The sequence below is a fragment of the Mustelus asterias genome, unplaced genomic scaffold (assembly GCF_964213995.1).
Source record: "Mustelus asterias unplaced genomic scaffold, sMusAst1.hap1.1 HAP1_SCAFFOLD_586, whole genome shotgun sequence".
Lineage (NCBI taxonomy): Eukaryota > Metazoa > Chordata > Chondrichthyes > Carcharhiniformes > Triakidae > Mustelus > Mustelus asterias.
In genome coordinates this window covers 146,474-172,753 of record NW_027590536.1, presented here as the reverse complement: position 1 = coordinate 172,753, position 26,280 = coordinate 146,474, and the positions used below count along the sequence as shown (strand labels likewise).

General features: G+C 46.2%; 2 protein-coding genes across 2 annotated transcripts; one reads left to right on the top strand and one right to left on the bottom strand.

Moving 5' to 3' along the window:
• The first annotated feature begins 7,054 nt into the window (after positions 1-7,054).
• LOC144487080 (uncharacterized) lies at positions 7,055-24,793 on the top strand. The gene is made up of 4 exons (XM_078205138.1): positions 7,055-8,058; positions 17,350-17,356; positions 20,853-21,425; positions 24,788-24,793. The coding sequence occupies exons 1-4, from the start codon at positions 7,220-7,222 to the stop codon at positions 24,791-24,793; spliced, it is 1,425 nt and encodes a 474-aa protein (XP_078061264.1). The 5' UTR covers positions 7,055-7,219.
• LOC144487088 (uncharacterized) lies at positions 14,797-15,894 on the bottom strand. Its single transcript, XM_078205150.1, has 2 exons — positions 15,876-15,894; positions 14,797-15,718 (listed from the first exon to the last, which is right to left on the bottom strand). The coding sequence occupies exons 1-2, from the start codon at positions 15,892-15,894 to the stop codon at positions 15,006-15,008; spliced, it is 732 nt and encodes a 243-aa protein (XP_078061276.1). The 3' UTR covers positions 14,797-15,005.
• Positions 24,794-26,280: the final 1,487 nt, after the last annotated feature.

The window sequence follows — 26,280 nt, the reverse complement described above, 5'->3', positions numbered from 1 at the left end:
TCTAGACGTGATGTTTGAGATTTCGGCCTGTGATTCCTCAAGATCCTGTAAAATGAGTTTCCAAAAGTCATCAGTGTCAGTGCAGGATAGAAATTCAGAACAGACAATTTCTATGGAACATTCTTTCCTCTCTCATTCCCCAAAAGCTGGAAATCTCCATCCCACACACTCTCTCCCCATTCTCAGCAGGTCTGGCAGCATCTGGAGAGAAAAGAACTGATGTTTCAGAGCTTTGACAAAGGGTCATCTCGACAAGAAACATCAACTCTTTTCTCTCCTTACAAATGCTGCTAGAACTGCTGAGATTTTCCAGCATTTTCTCTCTTGGTTTCAGATTCCAGCATCCGCAGTAATTTGCTTTTATAAGGCTGCAGATACCTCCTCCCAAGTAACATGCGTGTGCCCAAGACATCATCACTTGTTTCCCTTATTTCTTTAGCACCCATGGTGCTCTCCACAGTAAACACAGAGGAGAAGTATTCATTAAAAATCTCACCCATCTCCTGTGGCTCCACACACAGATGGCCATACTGATTTTTAAGGGGATCTATTCTCTCTCTAGCCACCCTTTTACTCTTAATATAGCTAGAGAACCTCTTGGAATTTTCTTTAATCTTACCTGCCAGATCCATATCAGACCCACTTTTTGTCCTCCTGATTTCCCTCCTCAGTATTTTCTTACACTTTTTATAGTCAGAGTGATTCACTTGTCCCTGATTGCCGAAACCCAATGTATGCTTCCTTCTTTTACCTGACCAGAGCCTCAATGTCCCTTGTCTGCCAGAGATCCCTAAATTTACCATTATTTCCCTTCACCTTCACAGGAATATACTGCCCCTGGACTCTTGATATCACACTTTTAAAACCTCCCATTTGCCAGTCATTCCTTTCCTTTCAAACAAACTCACCGAATCGACATCTGCTCGATCCTGCCTAATGCCCACAAAAGTGGCCCTGCTCCAGTTTAGGGCCTTGACCTGTGAACCTGTCCTATCTTTTTCCAGAACTATTTTGAAACTATTGGTGCTCCCAATAGTGCTCCCTGACTGACACTTCAGTCACTTGCTCCACCTCGTTTCTTAACTGTCTAATAGAAAGTGAGTCCAGGAATTGATGATGAAAAATAAGGAGCTGGGAGATGAATTGAACAAGTATTTTGCCTCGGTGTTCACAATAGAGATACAGTTAAAACTCAGAAACAGCTGGAAATCAGAAAACAGAAGTGTGGGATGAACTCTGAAAAAGCACAATTCCCAGGGAAGTGGTCCTCAGCAAACTGTTGGAGCTGTGGGCTGATGAGTCCTCGGGTCCTGCTGGACTTCATTCTCGGGTCCTGCTGGGCTTCATTCCCGGGTCTTAACAGAGGGAGATAGTTGGTGTTGTTCAATTTTCTAAACCGTCCGTCGCCATTACCCGCACTGCGCATGCTTCAGTTCCCGCCCCTCATTCACTCCGATTGGTTGGAGGACCAGCCGCTCCCGCTCGGTCCTCCAGCCCCGCCCCCTCATCCTATTGGTCCGGAGTTGCCATCAATCAGTCCCCGGGCATTGTGATGTGGAGCATGCGCAGTGTCATTGCTGTCCTTGGCGCTTGTTTGTCCCGGAGAAGCGGAGTCAGCGTTAGGCGGTGGCTGGGAGGATTTGGAAACACTTTGTGGATCCGCAAACCCTTCAGAATCATTGTCAGCTCCCTGGTTTGCAGCTGCGGGGCTTCTCCCTCCCTCCCTCCCGGGAACAGGCCCAGGTTAACGGCCCCATCCTGGCTCAGCCACTGGAGGATGGTTCACATCAGAGGATGGGGGAGGGGGACAATAAATAAGAGGTTACACTTTGGCCTCAAATCAATGAGGACTCTGATCTCTGGGAAGGAAGGAAACCCTGGGAGGTGGGTGGGGAGGATTCACAAACACCCGCTGGAGGCTCCAACACCCCCAATAAGAAGCTGCAGCTCCCGGGTTTGCAGCTTTTTCCCGGGAGGGAGTTGGGGACGTTTTGTGGAGACAATTCCCGGCTGGTTCAGTTCGTGGTTCCTGGAGCTCAGAAACCCTGAATTAGAATCCTGAACCCCACACTGGGTGGTTGTTTTATGAAATACTTTTTATTTATTAATCATTAAAATATTAATTTGTTTTGAAAAATCATTTTATCGCATTTGTGAAAATGCCCATTGAAATAGCAATTCTCCCAAAGTATTTCATAGAATCCCTACAGTGCTGAAGGAGGTTATTCGGCCCATTGAGTCTGCACCGACAACATTCCCACCTGAGCCCTATTCCCATAACCGCACATATGTAACCTGCTAATCCCTCGAACCTACTCATCCCAGGACACTAAGGGGCAATTTAGCATAGCCAATGCACCTAACTGGCATATCTTTGGACAATGGGAAGAAACCGGAGCATCTGGAGAAAACCCACGCAGACATGGGGAGAACGGGCAGACTCCACACAGACAGTGACCCAAGTTGGGAATCGAACCCAGGTCCCTGGAGCTGTGAGGCAGCAGTGCTAACCACTGTGCTGCCTACATTGCTGATGAGAATTTTAATTTACTGATTTAGGAATTAATTCTTGGGAATAGTCATTCTGAAAATGACCATTAAAATGTGTTTAATTTACCCACTTTGCCAGATTTCAGTTTGCATTTCAAAATTGAATTGAGAATGTCTGGGAGCAAATGGTAAAATGAGGTTTGAGACGCCAGCTGCAATTATTTTCTGTGACTGATGATACCTTTGTGCCTGTGCAGGAGGTAATTCCGCTGCTGTTGTGGCACAAATAAAATGGAGCTTTTCCAAGGAACAGGCCCATGTTAATGGTCATCGTGGTGTTTCATTGGTGAGCAGAGCACGTGTGCCTATTGTGGTAACAACAGAGTCAGTGGGGCTGCACGTCCCCTGACTTGGAAGTAAAATAATTGACTCCTTGATTGTACTCTCAATCTGCACATGGCCTGCAGGACTGAATCCAGCTGGAGGGAGAGGGAGCTGAGCTCAGAGTGGAGATGGGGCAAGGAGTTTGATTTCAGCTCAGGGACAAGAGAGAGTGTGTGGGATGGGGATGACAGCTCAAGATAAATGAGACAGAGAAATGTTTCATGGAAACTGAAATTGTCTGTTCTGAAGCAGTTTTTTAAAACTCTTTGTGCAGGGAACTAGAAGAGGAAGATTCACAGACAGGAAACTCAAACTAAACTTCACATCAAAGTCTGACAGAGCCATTCGATTCATCATGACCTAAATATGATTGCTTTTGACAGTGGAGGGATAGTTCGTTCCCTGTTTTGTCAGTGGAAGAAAATGTCAAAATTCAATGTGACAGAAAAAGAACTGAGACACACACATACACCCAAGTGAGAGTGCTCCAGTGAACTGACTGTGGATAGAGCTTTAACCAGTTACATAGCCTGAAAAACATCACACCATGGTCTGTATGTGGATGAGGCTTCAACTAATCATCCAACCTGGAGAGACAGAAGGATACCAGCACCATGGACAAACCGTGGAAATGTGAGGATTGTGGTAAAGGATTCAGTTATCCATCCCGGTTGGAAACCCATCGACACGGTCACATTGGGGCTGGGAAAATGGAGAAACCATGGAAATGTGATGATTGTGATAAAGGATTCAATTATCTGTACTTGCTGGAAAACCATAGACACAGTCACACTGGAGAGAGGCCATCTGTTCTGTGTTTGGGAAAGGATTCACTATCTCATCCCACCTGCTGCTACACCAGCAAATTCACACTGAGGAGAGGCCGTTCAGCTGCTCCACCTGTGGAAAGGGGTTCTCATGTTCATCCAACCTCAGTGCACATCAGCGAGTTCACACTGGGGAGAGATTGTTCACCTGCTCCTTGTGTGGGAAGGATTTTGCTGGGCCATCCAGTCTTTGGACACAACAGCGAATTCACACAGGATTTATATAATATATATAAATGATTTGGAGGAAAATGTAACTGGATTGATAGGTAAGTTTGCGGACGACACAAAGGTTGGTGGATTTGCGGATAGTGATGAGGACCATCAGAGGATACAGCAGGATACAGACCAGTTGGAGACTTGGGTGGAGAGATGGCAGATGGAGTTTAATCCGGACAAATGTGAGGTAATGCAGTTTGGAAGGTCTAATACAGATAGGAAATATACAGTAAATGGCAGAACCTTTAACAATATTGATAGGCAAAGGGACCTGGGTGTACAGGTACACAGGTCACTGAAAGTGACAATGCAGGTGGAGAAGGTCGTCAAGAAGGTATACGGCATGCTTACTTTCATCGGCTGGGGCATTGAGTTTAAAAATTGGCAATTCATGTTGCGGCTTTATAGAACCTAAGTTAGGCCGCACTTGGAAAATAGTGTTCAATTCTGTTCGCCACAATACCAGAAGGATGTGGAGGCTTTGGAGAGGGTCCAGAAAAGATTTACCAGGATGTTGCCTGGTATGGAGGGCATTAGCTATGAGGAGAGGTTGGAGAAACTTGGTTTGTTCTCACTTGAGCGATGGAAGTTGAGGGGAGACCTGATAGAAGTCTACAAGATTATGAGAGGCATGGAAAGAGTGGATAGTCAGAAGCTTTTTCCCGGGGTGGAAGAGTCAATTACGGGGGGGAATAGGTTTAAGGTGCGAGGGGTAAAGTTTAAAAGAGATGTACGAGGCAGATGTTTTACACAGAGAGTGGTGGGTGCCTGGTATTCATTGCCGGGGGAGGTAGTGGAAGCAGATACGGTCTTGACTTTTAAGCGGCGTCTTGACAAGTACATGAATGAGATGGGAATAGAGGGATATGGTCCCTGGAAGGGTCGTGGGTTTTAGTTAAGTCGGGCAGTATGGTTGGTGCAGGCTTGGAGGGCTGAAGGGCCTGTTCCTGTGCTGCAATTTTCTTTGTTCTTAGTACACAGGCCAATTTATCTTTCTAGGGGTGAGTGTGTCTGAGAGGTATGCAACTGGAAAACATTTTCCATTCACCTCCTGCATTGCTGCAGTATAAATAGATGTTGTTCTCACTCTGCCAGCGGGGCTGTGGGATTAATTGGACAGATCTTAAAGACAGCCCGACTGGGCAGGATGAGCCAAGTGGTTTCCATCTGTGATGTATCATTCCATAAAACAGAATATTCAGCATCAGGAGAAAGAAAGTGAAAGAAACCAGGCTCTGTGGGATTTCCCCAACCAGTGTGAGCACCTTCAGGAGAGCAGAGAGAGGAGAGGAAACCAGTGGGAAAAGTTTTTAAAATTCAGGGTATTCCCATAGGAGAGCACTGGTTTAAATCAATTTTAGAAATAGAGAATGGCAGCGCACAAATTCCGAGGAATGCATTTTTAAAAATTAATTGATCTTAATTGCACAAGATAATTTTCTATTATTGTCTTTGATTGACAATGACGTCTTTAATTCCCAGGTGGCCCTGCGGGTGTGAAAGTGTCCTATTCATTCCACAGGAGCCTATTGCGCAGGCGCGGTGCTATATCTGGAGCGTGCGCAGTGCCACTTTGCCCAGAGCCCGATGAATGCGGGAGATGCTTTTTTCAGCAGGTGAGTCGGTGGGGCTGCGGGAGAAATGGAGCCGGGGTAGGGAGGGAGCTCTGGCTTCACAAACATCCGCTGTAGGCCGCACGGCCCGAATAAGACCCTGCAGGTCCCGGGTTTACAGCTCCCAGGCTTTTATCCCGGCAACAGGCCCCGGTTATCGGCCGCCATCTTGTTTCAGCGGGGAAGGAGAGCGCATGCGCTGCTGTCGGTGGCGGGTCACAATGGGCGTGGTTTCAGGGGCTGGTTCAGAACCTCTGTCTTCAGAGGGACAATAGAATCATAGAAACCCTACAGCACAGAAAGAGGCCATTCGACCCATCGAGTCTGCACCGACCACAATCCCACCCAGGCCCTACCCCCATATCCCTACATATTTTACCCGCTAATCCCTCTAATCTACGCATCCCAGGATACTAAGGGGCAATTTATTTAGCATAGCCAATCGACCTAACCCGCACATCTTCGGACTGTGGGAGGAAACCGGAGCACCCGGAGGAAACCCACGCAGAGAGGGGCGGGTCGGGATGGTGACCTCCTCGTGAACCTGCTCCTGGGCCTGGCGAAGCACGCCATTTATAGGTCCAGGCAGCAGACGATCGAGGGGACCGTCCATCCTGACTGTCTGCCCCTCTACCGTGGCTACGTTCGCGGCCAGGTGTCCCTGGAGAGGGAACATGCGATGTCCATGGGCGCGGTTGACGCCTTCCGCCCCCGTTGGGCACTGCAGGGGTTGGGGTGTGTTATCGACCCTAATAATCACATTATGATTTGATATTTTTAAGTTTCCTTTGTACTTTGATTTTTTTTCGGGCTGCTCCCCCTCCTTTTGGGGAGCTGCCCCTTTTACTTTGTCCTGATTTAACTTGAGTTTGTTTATTTGGTTTGACCTTAAAAGAGGCCAACATCTGTGAGTAAAACACTTTCTTTTCTCCCCCTTTCCATTTCTTTTCTCATTCTGGGGGAAATTGGGGAGTTGCAGCAACTGAAGGGAAAGGAAGTGAATCCAGTCGGTATGTTCCACACATTGTTAGTCCAGTCAGATAGACATATATCTGTCTGACAGCCTGCATGGAGATTTCCAGCTCTCTGTGTCCAGGACAGGAAGCAGTGAGCATAGATCTATCAATCAGCACCGACAGGAGAATTGGGAGGGTGAATATTAGATACAGCAGAGTGAGAATGGAGGGAGAGTGTGTGAGGTGGAGATTTGCAGCTCTTGGGGAATGAGAGAGGAAATAATGTTCCATAGAAACTAGAATTGTCTGTTCTGAATTTCTATCCTGTACTGACAGTGATAACCTTTGTAAACTCCTTTTACAGGACATCAGAAGTTGAGGATTTTACAGACAGAAATCTCAAACCAAACATCACATCAACATCTGACAGAGTCACTCAATTCATCGGGACCTGAATATCTTCGGTCTTTGAATCCAGAAGGAGAAATGTTTCTCTGTTCTGTCGGCTTTCGCAGCCTTTAAGCATCATTGTGACTGGAACAGGACTCACACACACACACACACACACACACAATCAACTGAGATTTTCCCATGCAGTGACTGTGGAAAGAGCCTCCCAGTTACACAGCCTGAAAAAATATTGCACCATCACAGCAGGGCACTATAATCTTGTTCTGTGTGAGACTTCAACTGATGGTCAAACCTGGAGCAACACAAGGACACCTGCAACATGGAGAAACTGTGGAAATGTGGGGACTGTGGGAAGGGTTGCAAAACCCCCTCTGAGCTGCAAATTCATCGACGTATTCACACTGGAGAGAAGCCGTACACCTGTTCTGTGTGTGGGAAGGGATTCACTCGGTTATATCATCTGCAGCGACATCGACTGGTTCACACTGGAGAAAGAGCATTCATCTGCTTTGAGTGTGGGAACGGATTCGCTCATTTACCCGATCTGCAGAGACACCAGCGCGTTCACACTGGAGAGAGACCATTCACCTGCTTGGTGTGTGGGAAAGGATTTATGCAGTCATCCAATCTGTCAAAACACAAAGTCACTCACAGTAATGAGAAACCCTTTAAATGCTCTGACTGTGGAAGTAGTTTCAAAAGCTCTCGGGAACTGATGATCCACCAGCGCATTCACACTGGGGAGAGACCGTTCAGCTGCTCTCACTGCACAAAGACATTTAGAACATCATCCCACCTGCGGGAGCACCAGCGAATTCACACCAGGGAGAGACCGTTCACCTGCTCTGTGTGTGGGAAGGGATTCACTCATTCATCCAGCCTGCTGAGTCACAATCTCACTCACACCCAGGAGAGACCCTTTAAATGCTCTGACTGTGGCAGTGGTTTCAAAAGTTCTCGGGATCTGGTTATCCACCAGCGCATTCACACTGAGGAGAGACCGTTCAGTTGCTCTCACTGCACAAAGAGATTTAGAACATCATCCAACCTTCAGGAACACCAGCGAGTTCACACTGGGGAGAGACCGTTCACCTGCTGTGTGTGTGGGAAGGGATTCACTCAGTCATCCAGCCTGCGGAGACACCAACGAGTTCACAAGTGATGACAGGGGTTGGATTCTGCTGGTATTGCTGCTGTTAATCACATCCAGGACTGAACCATGTTCGTTCTGACAGTTGGTGAAGTGGGAGGGTCGGACGGTTTCTTTCTGCTGGACTGGCCGGTCTCACAACTTTGTTTCCAGTGGGCTGATGCTCTTTGAACCTGGGAGAGCACATTTCCACTGAAATGATCCACAAAAGCTGATGAAGGACATTTATTTATCCTGAATAGTAAATAGTGTTTTTCCTACCACTACAGGTTGATCTGAAATAAATACAGACAGGACTGCAAAAATGCAACATTTATGGAGAGAGAAACAGAGTTAATATTTCACACTACTGGATTGGGAATCAATCTGGTAAATCTCCTCTGAACTGCTTCCATGGTATTTATAAAATGGGACAGCACAGTGGTTAGCACTGCTGCCTCACAACGCCAGGGACCCAGGTTCAATTCCAGCCCGGGTCACTGTCTGTGTGGAGTTTGCACATTCTCCCCGTGTCTGCGTGGGTTTCCTCCGGGTGCGCCGGTTTCCTCCCATAGTCCAAAGATGTGTGGGTTAGGTTGATTTGGCCGTGCTAAATTGACCTTTAGTGTCAGGCGGACTGGCTGGACTAAATGCATGTGGTTATGGGAATAGGGCCTGGATGGGATGGTGTTTGGTACAGACTCGATGGACAGAACGGCCTCTGTCTGTACTGTAGGGATTCTACAATCCTTTGTTTAATAGGAGACAAAAACTGCAGCCACAATTCAAGATGCAGTTTCAGCAACGCCCTGTATAACTGAAGCAGAACATCTTTACTTCAATGTTTAATTTCTCTCAGAATAAAGGATTGCATTCCATATGTAAGAATTTTGATTTGTTTGAACTAAGATTTATGGGTTCACTTGTTTACAACAACCTCCCTAATCATAACTCACCCAGGTTCCAGTGACTCAACCATATGGCAAGAAAGAACACTTTAAATGGTGAATTCAGAAAGTTTATTCACCATTAAAAATGTAACAAGTCAGAAAGATAAAAAAGCAAAGTATCGATCAACAGTAAAGGAGAAAGCTTAACTTTAACTTCTCTCCATCCCTCTCAGACCAGGACATGAAGTGGTGGCTCTGAAAACACGGATAACTTGTAAAATCAACAGCTCCCAACACCTCTCTGTAGGACACAGTGGTTCGCACTGCTGCCTCACAGTCTTCAGCAGTCACGGGCATTCAGCCTTGGATCTTCAGGTAAGCGTTCTCCAAGGCCGCCTTCACGACACACGACAGCGCAGAGTCGCTGAGCAGAAACTGATAGCCAAGTTCCGCACACGAGGACGGCCTAAACCAGGATGTTGGATTTATGTCACATTATCAGTAACCCCCATAGCTTGCCTCCTGGTCTTGTAGAATCTCACTAGCTGTTCTGTCTGGAGACAATACACATCTCTTTAACCTGTGTTGAATGCTCCCTCCACCCACATTGTCTGTACCTTTAAGACCTGGCTGGCTGTAGAGATTTGCATTCTAATCAGTATTCTGTAATTTGATTTCTGTGTCTGTTTGCACTGTTTGAGAACAGATATTCACTCCATCTGACGAAGGAGCTGTGCTCCGAAAGCTTATGGTATTTGCTACCAAATAAACCTGTTGGACTTTAACCTGGTGTTATGAGACTTCTCACTGTGCCTCACAGTGCCAGAGACCCGGGTTTGAGTTCCGCCTTGGGTCACTGTCTGTGCAGAGTCTGCACATTCTCCCCCTGTCTGTGTGGGTTTTCTCCCAAAGTCCAAAGGACTTGCTGGCTCGGTACATTGAGCACGCTAAATTCTCCCTCAGTTTACCCGAACAGGCACCAGTGTGGCGACTAGGGGATTTTCAGAGTAACTTCATTGCAGTGTGAATGTAAGCCGATGTGTGACACTAATAAATAAACTTAAAAACACCTTGAACTTTTAAAAACTTTTGCCAAATTGGTTTCTTGAATCCCCTTTTTTATACTTTCAAAATGTAGAAAGCCCAGCTCAGCCAATTGTTGGGAATTAGCCAATTGGTCTATAACTTGTCAAGAATGAAACTGGTTTGGTTTTTAGCGAGTTGCACATTGTCTGAATTTTAAGACAATTCTTTCTCTCAAACGATATCTCTTAACTTGGGGGAGCCTGAGTGTTGACCAATGATTGGTTAACATCAGTCATTCAATGTTGAGACATCTTGAACAGGAGCTGATTCATTCCCTCCACTCAAAGTTAACAATGTTTTAAAGTTTATTTATTAGTGTCACAAGTAGGCTGACATTAACACTGCAATGAAGTTACTGGGAAAATCCCCCTCGTCGCAACACTCCGACATCTGTTCGGGTACACTGAGGGAGAATTTAGCATAGCCAATCCACCTAACCCGCACGTCTTTTGGACGATGGGAACAAACTGGAGCACCCGGAGGAAACCCATGCAGACATTGGGAGAAGTTGCAGACTCTGCACAGTCACCCAAGCCGGGAATCGAACCCAGGTCCCTGGCGCTGTGAGGCAGCAGTGTGAACCACTGTGGCACCTTGTCGCCCCAACACATCTTGTTACCTGTTTTTTTCTGTTCTGTTGGCCTCCAAAGGGAACATCTTATAATCCCCACAGCATTTTAACCATTCTTTATATGTTTATAATTCTAAACGTTATAAACTTTTGTGTTCAAATTTACATTTCCAGCCTAACATCTGTATTAATGAATCATTTATTCTTTAATTGTCTCTCAATTCAGGCTGTCCATTTAACTAATCTCCTGCTTTACAATTGTGGGAACTTCAGTCCACAAATAAGGTAGTCAAATCATTGTTAAAAGCAGGATGTTCTTCATATAAATAAATAACAAAGTTTAAAAATCATTGGCAAACAAAAGGAAACAGGAGCATTGGAACCAGCCTGGACTTGCAGACTGAAAGCCCGCCCAAAGCCCGCACGTGCTCAGAAGGGAGAGAGGTTGAGAAGAACACTCTGTAACACTTCTTCTCCCCTTAAATTTCAATCCCCCATCAGGACAGAAATACAACAAAGTAATGTCTTTAACAGTACGGAAGTCTGTCAGGAGCTTTGTGGTTGCATTGCGACCTGTACAATACCACTGGTAAATCTTGTCATGGTGTTTCTGGAATGGGAGGTGAAGAGGTAGTTTGAGAATCTGTACATGAACATTCCTCTTCCACTCCCACAGCAGAGTCAACTGGCAAAGCTGGAACCATTTCCTGGTGAACATCCACAGCAGCATGACCCTCTGCCATGTTCTCAGTAACAGTTGTTGACTCTGAAACTTCCTGACTCGGGGTCACACCGCAAGCGAATATGGTCTTGGTGGCTATGCTTAAAATTTCCACATTTAACTGTTACCCATAAATCCTCAATCATAAAGCAAAATAGACATATGTTTCCGGGCGATTTAAAAACAAATGAACTGTCTGCTGAAAGGGTGAACTTTTCTACAGAACCTAAAGGGGTGGTGAGTGAGCAGAAAAAACTTGGCCCACAATTACATCACTTTACATAATTTAAAAAATCTCTAACAACAAAACAATCTTAATTTTAAACTTCATCTATTATTCTTTTTGTTTTCTTCCTCAACCGAATAATTTTAATTTGATCAGTTTTTGTTTGGGGTGGGTCACTTCTGTTCTTTATAAACTGATTCACTCGTTTTGTTAGTTCTACATGAGAATCAGAACCCAGACTTTATCATCCTTATCCTTTTTCTCCTTTTGCCACCACTCCCTCTGTTTTGCGGGAGGGTCGTGGGGATTCCAATCAGAACTAATCATTTTATCATAAAAGTGAAATACTGCGGATTCTGGAATCTGAAACAAAAACAGAAAATGCTGGAAAGTCTCAACAGGTCTGACAGCATCTGTGGAGAGAGAATAGAGCCAATGTTTCGAGTATGGATGACCTTTCATAAGAGCTCTTCTGAAGTGTAATCCAGACGCAAAATGTTGGCTCTATTCTCTTATCATTGTATCGATAAGTTTCTTGTTCTTAGTTTCCAAATGGCAGGTAAGAGACCTGTCCGGTCCCCACTCGAGCTCTGGTTTTTCGCTGGCCATGCTTGGGTAGGATTATAACCATTAGAATCTACTCTCAGAGGTCCGCTTTTCAATCCAGTGCTACTTGGAGTATACTGTCACTTCACCAACTATCAGGTCACAAATATATGATAAAATAATTTAAATAATGCCTGAGAACGCTTTGAACCAACTACCTATCATCATTTGTTGATTGGTCAGACCCCCTTTTTACAGATTCGGGTATCTCAGCCGCTGAACACCAGCCGGTCCTGGAATAAGTTTAATTCTAACTCATTCTGAGTAAATATTCTCACCAGGTCCTCTGTTGGGGCCCTGCTAAGCAGCTTTAATGGTCCGTGATTGCAGAAACTGAGCAGTCACAGGAATGTGGCAAGATAGTTGTGGTGAACCATCGTTTGTTCCCACTAGATAGTACTGAGCCAGGGTCTGGCCAGTACTACAAGTATGTATATATGTTGCTGTTGGGGTTAGGGATGGGTTGTTCTACTTGTTGCTGTTGGGGTTAGGGTTGGGTTGTTACACCTTGTATTATAGTTATTGTGGTACATCCCAGTCGGGCTCCGCCTCCTGGGAGAGGTATAAAGGTCTCTGCTCTGTCTGGGACCCCTCAGTCTGGGATCGTGTATATAATTAGTAGCTTCATTGTTACAGCAAATAAAAGCCTTTATTTCCTGAGCATCTCAAGCCTCGTGTGTGATAACGCGCATCAATTTTATTTGCTGTAAATAAACTCTCGTCGAAAAAAAAACCGATATAGAGAGTATGGAGCAGATACTGAAGCCTGAACGCCTTACACTGGATTCACGTGCGGCGGGCGCCTCTAACACCTTCGACCACTGGTTGAAATGTTTTGAGGACTACCTGGCAGCCTCCGCAGCGGTCACCACAGATGATGACAGACTCCGGGTCCTCCATGCGAGGGTAAGCGACACCGTCTACCTCGCGATCCGTGTGGCCACCGACTACACAAAGGCCCTCGAGCTTCTTCAGAAGCGTTATATTAAACCGCCCAACGAAATGCACGCTCGTTACCTCTTAGCCACTCGACGACGGCAGTCCGGCGAAACGTCGGAAGAATACGCGAACGAGCTCCTACAGCTAGCCAGCGGCTGTAACTGCAAAGCAGTGTCGGCGGATCAGAATATGAACGACCTCGCTCGAGATGCGTTTGTGGCGGGAGTCGGATCATCTTACATCCAACTCAGACTACTGGAGAAAGGTAATCTTGACCTCACCCAGGCAATAGAACTAGCGGATATGTTGGAGACGGCCTCCAAAAGCCTAGTATTGTATCCTGAAGACCACGTGGAGACAACGTGGCAGTAGCAGTCGCTGATCCCTCCTCGTCCCTCGGGTTCAAAAAGCTGCGTGATGGCGTGCTCACACTCGGGCCAGACGACGGCAGCAGCTCCGGGCGGCCCGCGGTGTTACTTCTGTGGGGGAGCGAAGCATACTCGGCAATGGTGTCCCGCTAGAGCTGTGTTGTGCTCCGCCTGCGGTAAGAAGGGGCACTATTCGAAAGTGTGCCGATCTAAATCTGCTTCTCGGAACAGCAGTGCGGCCTGCGATTCCTCGGAGCCCGGTTCTTCGTCGTCGGCATCGTCGAGGGTTTCGTCCACGTGCGAGGCCAGGACGACGCCATTACGGTCGACGGAGTCGGAGAGGTGTGACCACCAGGGGTCGCTGAGTTTGGCGCCATCACCCACGTGCGACCTATGGGAGCGGCCATGTTGGTCGGCACCGACCGCGAACGACCAGCAGTGGTCATCCTCGTCAATCTCAGCCGCCTGCAGTGGCGCTCATGAACTTGACAAGTCTATGATGGACATTCAGCTTGCCTGAGTCCAGAGGATGGTCGCCACTGCAGGGCGTGTCGGAACTCCATGGATTACCATCACCTCGGGGTCAACCGGCCCGTGAGACTGTGGAGGAACAGTTGGACATCGCCTTGGGGAGAACGTCACCGCGAGTGCCGACTCCGGTGTCATCGCCGGTATTGAGGAGGTCACAACGACGGTGCGGTCCCCCTGACCGTCTGAACTTATAGACTGATGACAAATTATTCTGTTTTTTGTACCCCGCCGGCCTTTGTCTTCAAAGGAGGGGTGAATATGGTGAACCATCGTTGGTTCCCACTAGATAGTACTGAGCCAGGGTCTGGCCAGTACTACAAGTATGTACATATGTTGCTGTTGGGTTAGGGATGGGTTGTTCTACTTGTTGCTGTTGGGGTTAGGGTTGGGCTGTTACACCTTGTATTATAGTTATTGTGGTACATCCCAGTCAGGCTCCGCCTCCTGGGAGAGGTGTAAAGGTCTCTGCTCTGTCTGGGACCCCTCAGTCTGGGATCGTGTATATAATTAGTAGCTTCATTGTTACAGCAAATAAAAGCCTTTATTTCCTGAGCATCTCAAGCCTCGTGTGTGATAACGCGCATCAATAGTCCAGCCTCACATTCAATCTGCTGTCCTTCAATCATAACAGAATATGTGGCTGTCTGTAGCTGCCTCGGCCATGGTCAACCCCAACACTGCCTTCCTGAACTGTTACAATGCCTGAGGTGTAAGTACACCCACAGTGCTGTTAGGGAGGGATTTCCAGCTACACATTCCAGACATTCACTGGACTGTAGGTGGATACCAGATTGATATATTCCATTCAACCCACACCCAAGGTGAGTTATTGCAATTTCTTTATTGGCCAGGACAATATATTTACAATATCTTTAAAACAGAAATTAAACATTCCTATTTGATTTCTGCTGTGAATGGTGATGACCTGGAACTCGCTGCCTATGAGGGTGGAGGAACTGGAGACAATAAACAATTACAAAGGAAATTGGATGAGCATTGGGGGCTTTCAAACAGAAATGCTGACTAAATATCTCTTAACTACCGAGCACCAGCCACTGGAGGCAAAGTTGTGAGACCGGCCAGTCCAGCAGAAAGAAACCCTCCGACCCTCCCCATTGACCAACTGTGAGAATGAACAAAATGTAGTCCTGGATGTAATTGAGAGCAGAAACAATAACAGCAGAATCCAACCCCTGGAATCACTCGTGAACTTGTTGGTGTCTCAGCAGGTGGGATGAAACTTTGAATCCCTTCCCACACAGAGCAGGTGAACGGCCTCTCCCCAGTGTGAACTCGCTGGTGTATCTGCAGGGTGGATGAGTTAGTGAATCCCTTCTCACACTTCGGGCAGGTGAACGGCCTCTCTCCGGTGTGAACTCGCTGGTGTGTCTGCAGACTGGATGAGGCAGTAAATCCCTTCCCACACTGAGGGCTGGTGAATGGTCTCTCCCCAGTGTGAACTCGCTGGTGTGTCCGCAGGCTGGAAGAGTTGGAGAATCCTTTCTCACACTGAGGGCAGGTGAACGGCCTCTCTCCGGTGTGAACTCGCTGGTGTTTCTGCAGGGTGGATAATTGAGTGAATGGGCACTCCCCAGTGTGAACTCGCTGGTGTCTCTGCTGGTTGGATAACTGACAATCTCTTTCCACACACGCAGCAGGTGAATGGCTTCTTCCCAGTGTGAACTCGCTGGTGTTTCTGCAGGCTGGATGACTGAGTGAATCCCTTCCCACACACAGAGCAGGTGAATGGCCTCTCCCCAGTGTGAACTAGTTGGTGTGTCTGCAGTTCAGATGACTGAGTGAATCCCTTTCCACACACACAGCAGCTGAAGGGCCTCTCCCCAGTGTGACTGCGTCGATGAATTTCCAGCCGAGATGGGCACATGTATCCCTTCCCACAGTCCCCACATTTCCACGGTTTCCCCATGGTTCGGGTCCTTGTGACTCTGTAGTTTAAACAATCAGTTAAATCTCACACAGACCATGGGTACAATCTCTCCCCGCTGTGAATGCTGCGATGTATTTTCAAGCTGTGTTACTGGTTAAAGCTCTTTCCACACTCAGTGCACTGGAGCACTCTTACTTAGGTGTGAGTGCGTCTTGGTGCTTTTCCAGTCACACAGATACTTAAAATCTTCAGAAGCTGACAGAACAGAGAAACATTTCCCCTTCTAGATTCAAAGGTCAGTGATATTGAGGTCCCGATGAATTGAGTGATTCTGTCAGATGTTGATGTGATGTTTGGTTTGAGATTTCTGTCTGTAAATTCTCACCTTCTAATATCCTGTAAAAGGAGTTTACAAAAGTCATCAGTGTCAGCACAGGATAGAAATTCCGAACAGACAAATCAAGTTTCTAAGGAACATTCTTTTCTCTCTCATTCCCCAAATGCTGTAAATCTCCACCCCACACATTCTCCCTCCATTCTCACTCTGCTGTATCTAATATTCACCCTCCCAATTCTCCTGAAGGCGCTGATTGGCAGATCCATGCTCACTGCTTCCTGTCCTGGACACATAGAGCTGGAAATCTCCATGCAGGCTGCCAGACAGATATATGTATATATGACTGGACCAAAAATGTATGGATTATATAGACTGAACTCACTTCCTTTCCCTTCAGTGGCTAAGGGTGGACAAGTCACCAGGACCCAATGAACTGCACGCTAGCTTTTTAATGGAGGTTGCTGAAGAGATAGTGGAGAATTTTGTTGAAATTTTTCGCAACTTGCTAGATTCCGGGAGAGTATCAGAAGATTGGCAATCAGCCAATGTGACTCCCTTGATCAAAAAGGGAGAAAGGCAGAAGGCAGGGAACTATAGGCCAGTTAATTTAATATCTATTATTGGCAAGACGCTGGAGTCAATAATCAAAGAGCAAATAGCTAATCATTGAGGAAAGCTGAATGTAATCAAACCTCGTCAACATGGTTCTATGAAAGATAAATTATGTTTGACAAATTTGCTTGATTTGTTTGAGGATATAAGAAGATATAAGTAGATCGAGAGAAATCTGTACTTGTAGTTTATTTTAAAAGGGCTCCACGGCAGCACAGTGGTTAGCACTGCTGCCTCACAGTGCCAGGGACCCGGGTTCAATCCCGGCCTTGGGTGACAATCTGTGTGGAGTATGCGCATTCTCTCCATGTCTGTGTGGATTTCTGAGTTCTCCAGGTTCTTCCCACAGTCCAAAGATGTGCGGGTTAGATTGATTGGCCGTGCTAAATTGCCCCTTTGTGTCCCAATAGATGTAGATTAGGTGGATTAGTGGGGTAAAAATGTAGGGCTACAGGGATAGGGCCTGGGAAAGATAAGTCGAGCGTTGGGGAAGATGCAATAAAGTCACCCCTCTGTCTTCTAAACCTGGCAAATGGAGTTTAAAGTGGGGAAGTGTGAGGTCATGTATTTCAGTAGGAGGAATCAACAGGGAGATTGTCTAAATGGAAAGAGGCTGCCGGTGAGTGAAGTACAGAGGGATCTTGGTGTTCTTGTGCATGAATCACAAAAAGCTAGCAGGCAGGTCCCACATGAGGTAAGAAGGAAAATGGCATTTTGGCTTTTATTGCAAAGGGGTTGGAGTTTAAAAACAAGGAGGTTTTGTTGCAACTGTACAGTGTGTTGGTGATGCCTCACCTGGAATAGTGCATACAGTTTTGATCCCCTTATCTAAACAAGGATATATTAATATTGGACAGAGTCCAAAGGAAATTCACCAGACTAATTCCTGGGATAGGAGGGTTGTCCTATCACGAGGGAGTAAATTGTCAAGGTCTGTGTTCCTTGAAGTTTTGAAGACAAAGGAGTGATTGAAACATATAAGATCCTGAGAGGGCTTGACAGGGTAGATGGTGAGATATTTTCACGAGTGGGAGAGTCTCAAACAAAATAAAGGGTCAGTCATTTAAAACTGAGGTGTGCAGAAATTTCTTCTCACAGAGGATGATGAAGCTCTGGAATTCTCTGCCCCAAAGGGTCGTGGAGGTTGGATCGTTAGAAGTATTTAAAGTGGAGGTGGATAAATATTTGATAGATCGGGGAATAGAGGGCTATGGGGAAATGGCACAGGAAAGGAGTTGAAACCTGCATAAATCAGCCATGATCGGATTGAATGGCGGGACAGGCTTCAAGGGCCTGGTGGCCACTCCTGCTTCTATTTCTCGTGATCAGTTGCTGCAAGTCAACAATTTCTCCCAGAATGAGAAAATAAATGGAAAGGCTGAGAACAGAAAGTGTTTTACTCACAGATGTTGACGACAGGAGGAAGTTTGAGCCTGTCTGAAGCTCAATCTTCATTCAGAGAGCAGCAGCCGCTTTGCTGAACAGGAATGAACAGCTGAACAAGCTCATTGTCCACTTCCGCATTCAGACAATGGGGAAGCTCTGATTGGCTGGAGGACGCGAGTACTTCCGGTCCTCCAGAGTTCCCATTGGTCAATCCCCCGCAGACAGACATTGAAGGGCGGAGCCCCACGTGGGGGTGGGGGGCACTTTGCCCTCCAGCCGCGCTGAGCTGTTGTCCAATGGGAAAGGCTGGAAGACCCGGACAGACAATGGTCAGTGCGCCGGCTTTGTCCCGGGCCCCGCCCCACACCCGCACATTCCCCCAGAACCCGCACATGCGCACATCTGATTCACTTCCGCTCACCAGCTCCGGCCAATGGGAAGACTTGGAGGACCGGAAGGACCCTGGTCCTCCAGCCAATCAGAGCGCGGGCTTTGTGTGAATGAAGATTGAGCTTCAGACAGACTCAAACTTCCTCCTGTTGCAACCTAAAAGAGGCCAACATCTGTGAGTAAAACACTTTCTTTTCTCTTTCTGGGGGAAATTGGAGACTTGCAACAACTGAAGGGAAAGGAAGTGAATCCAGGGAGAGTGCAGACTCAGGAAAGGTTGGCCCAGGACTCTCTCTCTCTTAAAGAAATTTAAGAGAAACAGAGAAGATAGGAGCAGGAGGCCATTTGGCCCTTCGAGCCTGCTCTGCCATTCATTAAGATCATGGATGATCATCCAACTCAATAGTCTAATCCTGCTTTCTCCCCATAACCTTTGATCCCATTCACCCCAAGTGCTATATCTAGCTGCTTTTGAATACATTCAATGTTTTGGCATCAATTTCTTCCTGCGGTCATGAATTCCAGAGGCTCACCACTCTTTGGGTGAAGCAATGTATCCTCACCTCCGTCCTAAATGGTCTACCCTGAATCCTCAGACTGTGACCCCCGGTTCTGGACTCCCCCACCATCAGAAACATCCTCCCTGCATCTATCCTGTCTAGACCTGTTAGAATTTTATAAGTCTCTGTGAGATCCCCCCTCATTCATCTGAACTCCAATGAAAACAATCCTAACTTCGTCAGTCTCTCCTCATATATCAGTCCCGCGATTCCCTGAATCAGCCTGGTAAACATTCTTTGCTCCCTCAGTTTGACACATTTATTTGTCTGGCGAAAAGGATGGTCTCTTTCCTAATGTTCACAATTAAAGGGCATCTTTCCCCAGGGGATGGCTGACATTTAAGGGGACAGTAAATTGATACAGGACAGAGATATGCCTAGTGTTGTTATATGGTACAGATTAGATATATTATTTATGTTTCTGTAAAAAAGTGCATTTACTGTTATTTCTTGTCTTGTAACATAATGCTGTAGCTATCTTATACATTTCCAGTCATCGAGTCATTACAGCACAGAAGGAGTCCATTCGGTAACTCGAGTCCATGCTGACATTCTGCATAACGTTCCAGTCCCATTCCCACTCTGTATCCCCATTCTCCTGAAAGTTTGTTTCCTTCAAGTGCCCATCCAGTTTCATTTTTAAATAGAATCCATAGACTTGTAATATGGAACTGTAGCTACGTTATATATTTCCAGACATTTCTTCCCTCAGAGGGTTGTAAGTCTTTTGGATTTGTCTTCCACAGGGACCAGTGGAGGCTGAGGATCATTGAATATATTCGAGGATGAGTTGGACTGATTTTTCACTGACGGGCATTAATGGTTATGGGGAACAGACAAGAAGATGGAGCAAAAGCTCAGATGTGGGGGGATTTCTTCACTCAAGGATGTGGTGAAGCTTTGGAATTCTCAACTGTTGAGGACAGTGGAGCCTCAGTCATCAAGTATTTTCAGGGGAGAGATTGATTGGTTTCTAGATATTGAAAGTATCAACGGATATGCGTTTAGTGTGGGGAGAATGATGCTGAGGTAGATAAACGAATTATCTCATTGAATGGTTTAAAAGGCTCGATGGGCCAAATGGCCGACTGCAGCTCCTATTTGTTATGGTCTCTGTGTCCAGGACAGGAAGCAGTGAGCATGGATCTGTCAATCAGCCTCAATCAGCACCTTCAGGAGAATTGGGAGGGTGAATATTAGATACAGCAGAGTGAGAATGGAGGGAGAGTGTGTGGGATGGAGATTGACAGCTTTTGGGGAATGAAAGAGGAAAGAATGTTCCATAGAAACTAGAATTGTCTGTTCTGAATTTCTATCCTGTACTGACACTGATGACTTTTGCAAACTCATTTTGCAGGATATTGAAAGAGGAGTCACAGACCGAAATCTCAGCCGTCACGTCTAGATCCGACAGAGTCATGTTCCTTGGGATCTGAATATCATTGGCCTTTGAATCTAGCAGGAGAAATAATTGTCTGATCTGTCGATTTGAATAGATTTCAAATGTATGTGTGACTGGAAAAGCAGCAACACACTGCCACACTCGAGTGAGAGTGTTCCAGTGCACTGACTAAAGGGCTTTAACCAGTTACACCGCCTGAATAAATATCACACCATTCACAGTGGGGAGAGACTATACTCATATTGTGTGTGGACGAGGCTTTAACTGATTGTCCAAACAAGACAGAGGCAAGGACACCTGTACCATGGAGAAACCATGGAAATGTGTAGACTGTGGGAAGAGTTACAGATCCCCATCTCTGCTGGATGCTCATCGGCGCAGCCACACTGGGGAGAGGCCATTCATCTGCTCTCAGTGTGGGAAGGGATTCACTCTGTCATCCAGCCTGCAGAGACACCGGCGAGTTCACAGTGGGGAGAGGCCGTTCACCTGCTCTCAGTGTGGGAAGGGATTCACTCGGTTATCTACTCTGCAGACACACCAGCGCATTCACACTGGGGAGAGGCCATTCATCTGCTATCAGTGTGGGGAGGGATTCACTCAGTCATCCAACCTGCAGAGACACCAACGAGGTCACACTGGGGAGAAGCCATTCATCTGCTCTGTGTGTGGGGAGGGATTTAGTGAGTCATCCAACCTGCGGAGGCACCAGCGAGTTCACACTGGGGAGAGGCCATTCACCTGCTCCCTGTGTGGGAAGGGATTCACTCAGTTATCCGATCTGCAGACACACCAGCGAATTCACACTGGAGAGAAACCATTCACCTGCTCTCAGTGTGGGAAGGGATTTGCTCGGTCATCCAGCTGGTGGAGACACCAGCGAGTTCACACTGGGGAGAGGCCATTTACCTGCTCTCAGTGTGGGAAGGGATTCAGAGTTTCATTCTTGCTGCTGAGACACCAACAAGTTCATGAGTGATTCCAGGGGTTGGATTCTGCTGTTATTGTTTCTGCTCTCAATTACATCCAGGACTGCATTTTGTTCATTCTCACAGTTGGTCAATGGGGAGGGTCGGAGGGTTTCTTTCTGCTGGACTGGCCGGTCTCACAACTTTGCCTCCAGTGGGCTGATGCTCTTTGAGTCTTGTTGCGAATACCTGGTTTCAAATTTCACAAGGATCACAGAGTGACAGGGTGTGAGGAAGTTCAGAGATATTTAGACAGCATTTCTGTTTGAAACCCCCCAAATGCCCATCTCATTTCCTTTGTAATTGTTTATTGTCTCCACTTCCTCCACCCTCGTAGGCAGCGAGTTCCAGGTCATTACCATTCACTGCATCAAAATATTCTTCCTCACATCCCCCCCTGCATCTCTGACCCAAACCTTCAATCTGTGTCCCCCTCGTCCTTGTCCCATCAGCTGATGGGAACAGCTTTTCTTTGTCCACCTTATCTAAACCTGTCAGAATCTTGTCCACCTCTATCAAATCTCCCCTCAACCTCCTTTGCTCCAAGGGAAACAACCCCAGCCTGACATTGACAATAAAGAACAAACTAACAGAATATGTTAATCCCTGAAATCAAATGGGAATGTTTAATTTCTGTTTTAAAGATATTGTGAACATATTGTCCTGGACAATAAAGGAATTGGAATAACTCACCTTGGGTGTGGTTGAATGGAATATATCAATCTGATATCCACCTACAGTTTAGTGAAACTCTGGAATTGTAGCTGGAAATCCCTCCCTAACAGCACTGTGGGTGTACGTACACCTCAGGCATTGCAGCAGTTCAAGAAGGCACCCTTGGGGTTGGGGTTGACCATGGCCGAGGCAGCTACATACAGCCACATATTCTGTTATAATTGAAGGACTGCAGATTGAATGTGAGGCATTATGGGACTGGACTATCTTGACCACATTCCTGTGACTGCTCAGTTTCTGCAATCACGGACCATTAAAGCTGCTCAGCAGGGCCCCTCTTATCAGCACACAGGCAGCTGCACTGAGTAACCGACTGCTAACGGAATAGGCTGGGATGTGGTGGAGATCAGAAAGTCCTGAGTACAGTGAGTCATTGTGATGTCACAAGGTCAGTTGTTCTAAGGTGTCTGGTCCACATGATGAGATGGTCCAGAGCTGTCCATGAGCTGATCACACAGCCACATGATGCCTAATTGTTAGCTTGATTGGATATGTCTCTAATCGATTCATATTGTGATTAGTTTGGAACCAGCCAGAATGGGCTGCAATAAATGGATAAGAATGTGTGATTTTCTGTGTTCAGGGTAGAGGTTGCATGGTGAGACCAGCGACTTGCTCCCCGCCCGCTGTAAAATAAAGACCATTTTGATGATTGGAACAGACCTGGGTGTCGAGCAATTTGTCTTCAATCATTCTTCACTAACGCGGCCAAGTTTTATACCATAAGATATATGAGCAGAATTAGGCCATTTGGCCCATCAGGACTGTTCACCATTCAATCATGGCTGATAAGTATCTGAACCCCATTCTCCCACCTTTTCCCTGTAACCTTTGATCCCCTTACCAATCAAGAACTATCTATCTCCGTCTTAAATCCAGTCAATGACCTGGCCTCCACAGCCATCTGTGGCAATGAATTCCATCGATTCACCACCCTCTGGCTGAAGAAATTCTTCCTCATCTTGGTCCTAAAGGGTTGTCCCTTTATTCTGAGGCTGTGCCCTCAGATCCCAGTCTTTCTTACTAATGGAAACATCTTCCCCATGTCTGCTCTGTCCAGGTCTTGCAGTATTCTGTGAGTATTCATATTGTTGGTTCATTGTTTTTCAGGGGTGGGCAATGAATGTGTTCAATATATACTGACATATATTTTCTTTTAATCTATTCTGGGAGAATGTTTAAAACTTCTGGTTTATTCTACAAGCAGTGCTATTTCGCGGAAGAATGCTTCTCAGGGGACCACCAGCAGGATAATTACTCATTTCAGCCATGCAGTTGTTTATCTCAATGGACTTGTGTATGTTAAAAGGAGGTGCCCTGGGGTTTTGCTAAAAGGATTGGAATGTGGGTTTAGGAATGCTGGGTCTTGTGATGATGGGGTTAATGGGAGGAGTGAGGCGAGGTTTGGAGTTTAGCTGGAGTTCTGGTTGAAGACGCGAACTTCTGGAAGCTGCTCTGAAACTCCCTTTCTCTCTGAAAGCTCCTAGATTTTCGGCATGTATTGTAGCCAGTATTATGGTAGCATAATGGACAGTGAAGAAGGTTTCTAGGATTGCAATGGGATCTTGATCAAATGGGCCAGTGGGCTGATGAATGGCAGATGGAGTTTAATTTAGATAAATGTGAGGTGATCAAACCAGGGCAGGGCTTACTCAGTTAACGGTAGGGCATTGGGGAGAGTTATGGAACAAAGAGATCTAGAGGTACAGGTTCATAGCTCCTTGAAAGTGGAGTCACAGGTGGACAGGGTGGTGAAGAAGGTATTCAGAATGCTTGGTTTCATTGGTCAGAACATTAAGTCCAGGAGTTGGGACATCTTACTGAAGTTGTAGAAGACATTGGGTAAGACCACACTTTGAATGCTGTGTACAGTTCAGATCAACCTATTATAGATAGGATATTATTAAACTAGAAAGAGTGCAGAAAAGATTTACTAGGATGCTACCAGGACTTGGTAGTTTGAGTTATAAGGAGAGGTTGGATAGACTGGGACTTTTTTCTCTGGGGCGTAGGAGGCTGAGCAGTGATCTTATGGAAGTCTATAAAATAATGAGGGGCATGGATCAGCTAGACAGTCAACATCTTTTCCCAAAGGCAGGGGAGTCTAAAACTAGAGGGCATAGGTTTAAGGTGGGAGGGGAGATAAAAAGGGTCCAGAGGGGCAATTTTTTCACACAGAGGGTGGTGAGTGTCTGGAACAAGCTGCCAGAGGTAGTAGTAGAGGCGGGCACAATGTTGTCTTTCAAAAAACGTTGTAGGCAGTTACATGCGTAAGATGGGTATAGAGAGATATGGGCCAAACGTGGGAAATTAGGACTAGCTTGGTGGTTAAAAAAATAAGGGCGCCATGGACAGGTTGAGCAGAAGACACTGTTTCCATGCTGTAAACCTCGAAGACTGTATGATCTGTGCTTGTTAACTGTATTTAAAGTGGGATTTGAACCTCTGAATGGATGTTGCTAAGTTAGAAATTAAATTGTTTCCTTTCGTTTTAAGTATTGTTCAGCTGTTAATTATTTACGTTAGTGTTGTATTTAAACAGTTGTGAATAAAGTTTATTTTAGTATTAAAAAATCCCTATTTTCTCATCACTCCTGGAGCAAAATCTCCTCTCCTCACATTTTTCCCAAAGAGATAAATGTTGGTGTCTCGTCTGGCTTCCTAATATAACTTGGAGTTCCGGCCTGGTATCCTAACAATGGTTACAGACTGACCAAGGCTGGGAACTAAATATTGCAGAGTATTTGACACTTTGAAAAGATAGGAAGCTGAAAAAAGGAGGTGGGGTAGCTCTGTTAATGAAGGATGATATTAGTACAGTCGTGAGAGATGTCCTTAGCTTGAAATAGCAACACGAAGGATCAGACTGGGTAGAGATGAGAAATAGCACAGGAAAGAGGTGGGAGTGGTCCCTCAGCCTCCTCACAGTAGTTACCAGTCGGACAGGGTGTACAGGACACTGATGCAGACTCCCTCAGAATACACGGCGTGCAATGGTTAACATGGCCTGAAGAGTAAGAAAACATTTTGAAATGATCAAGGCACTGACACAGACCTCCATAGACAAACGGACTTTAAGACAATGAAGATGGACCAAAGCTTAAAGGAATTTTGGATTGGGACAATTGAAGGCTCGGGAGAAATAATACTTCATAACATTTATCCACAAGGTGGATCCAGGTGAATGGAGAGCTGGAGAATCTTTTATGTCCACACAATCTACTGCATTGATTAAATGTACTGACTATAACTCAGAGTGGATCCCTCTCTCCGGGAATCTTGTTTGTGGGGTGTCGGGAGAAAGGGAGGAATGTTGTCCGCCCACACCCTGTAGGGAGGGGGATGTAACACCACACTAAACTGTACGCTGGAAATTTCCAGTGCCCACCATGAACCCACGCAGGTGGCATCCCATGGAGAAGGGGAACACAGTGTGACCACCCAGGAGCCTCAATACCAGTACGGTAACACCCACTGCCCAACTCCAGGTTCTGCTTCCACCCACCAGATCCCCCAACGACAATCAGACTTTTGGTAATAATCCACATCCGGCCTCCTCACAGGGAGCGGGTAGAGGGGGGATTCCTAACCAGCTAATAAGATTTTCAGACAGAATAGTAATAAAGAGTTAAATAAGACCATAAGATATAGGAGCAGAAATAGGCCGTTTGCCCCATCGAGTCTGCTCCACCATTCAATCATGGCTGATATGATTCTCATCCCCATTCTCCTACCTTCTCCCTGTAACCCTTGATCTCCTTATTGATCAAGAACCTATCTATCTCTGTCTTACAGACACTCAATGACCCGGCCTCCACAGCCCTATGTGGCAATGAATTCCACAGATTCACCACTCTCTGACTGAAGAAATTCCTTCTCATCTTAGTTTTAAAGGAACGTCCCTTCACTCTGAGATTGTGCCCTCGAGTTCTAGTCGCTCCCACTCTTGGAAACATCCTCTCCACGTCCACTCAATCCAAGAAACTAGTTGATAGCTCACAGGGGAATAGACTATACCTATGTGTATGCAGTAAG

Bases quoted from the DNA above. Each gene is read 5' to 3' on its own strand.
- LOC144487080 (XM_078205138.1), top strand. From the start codon at position 7,220: ATGGAGAAACTGTGGAAATGTGGGGACTGTGGGAAGGGTTGCAAAACC.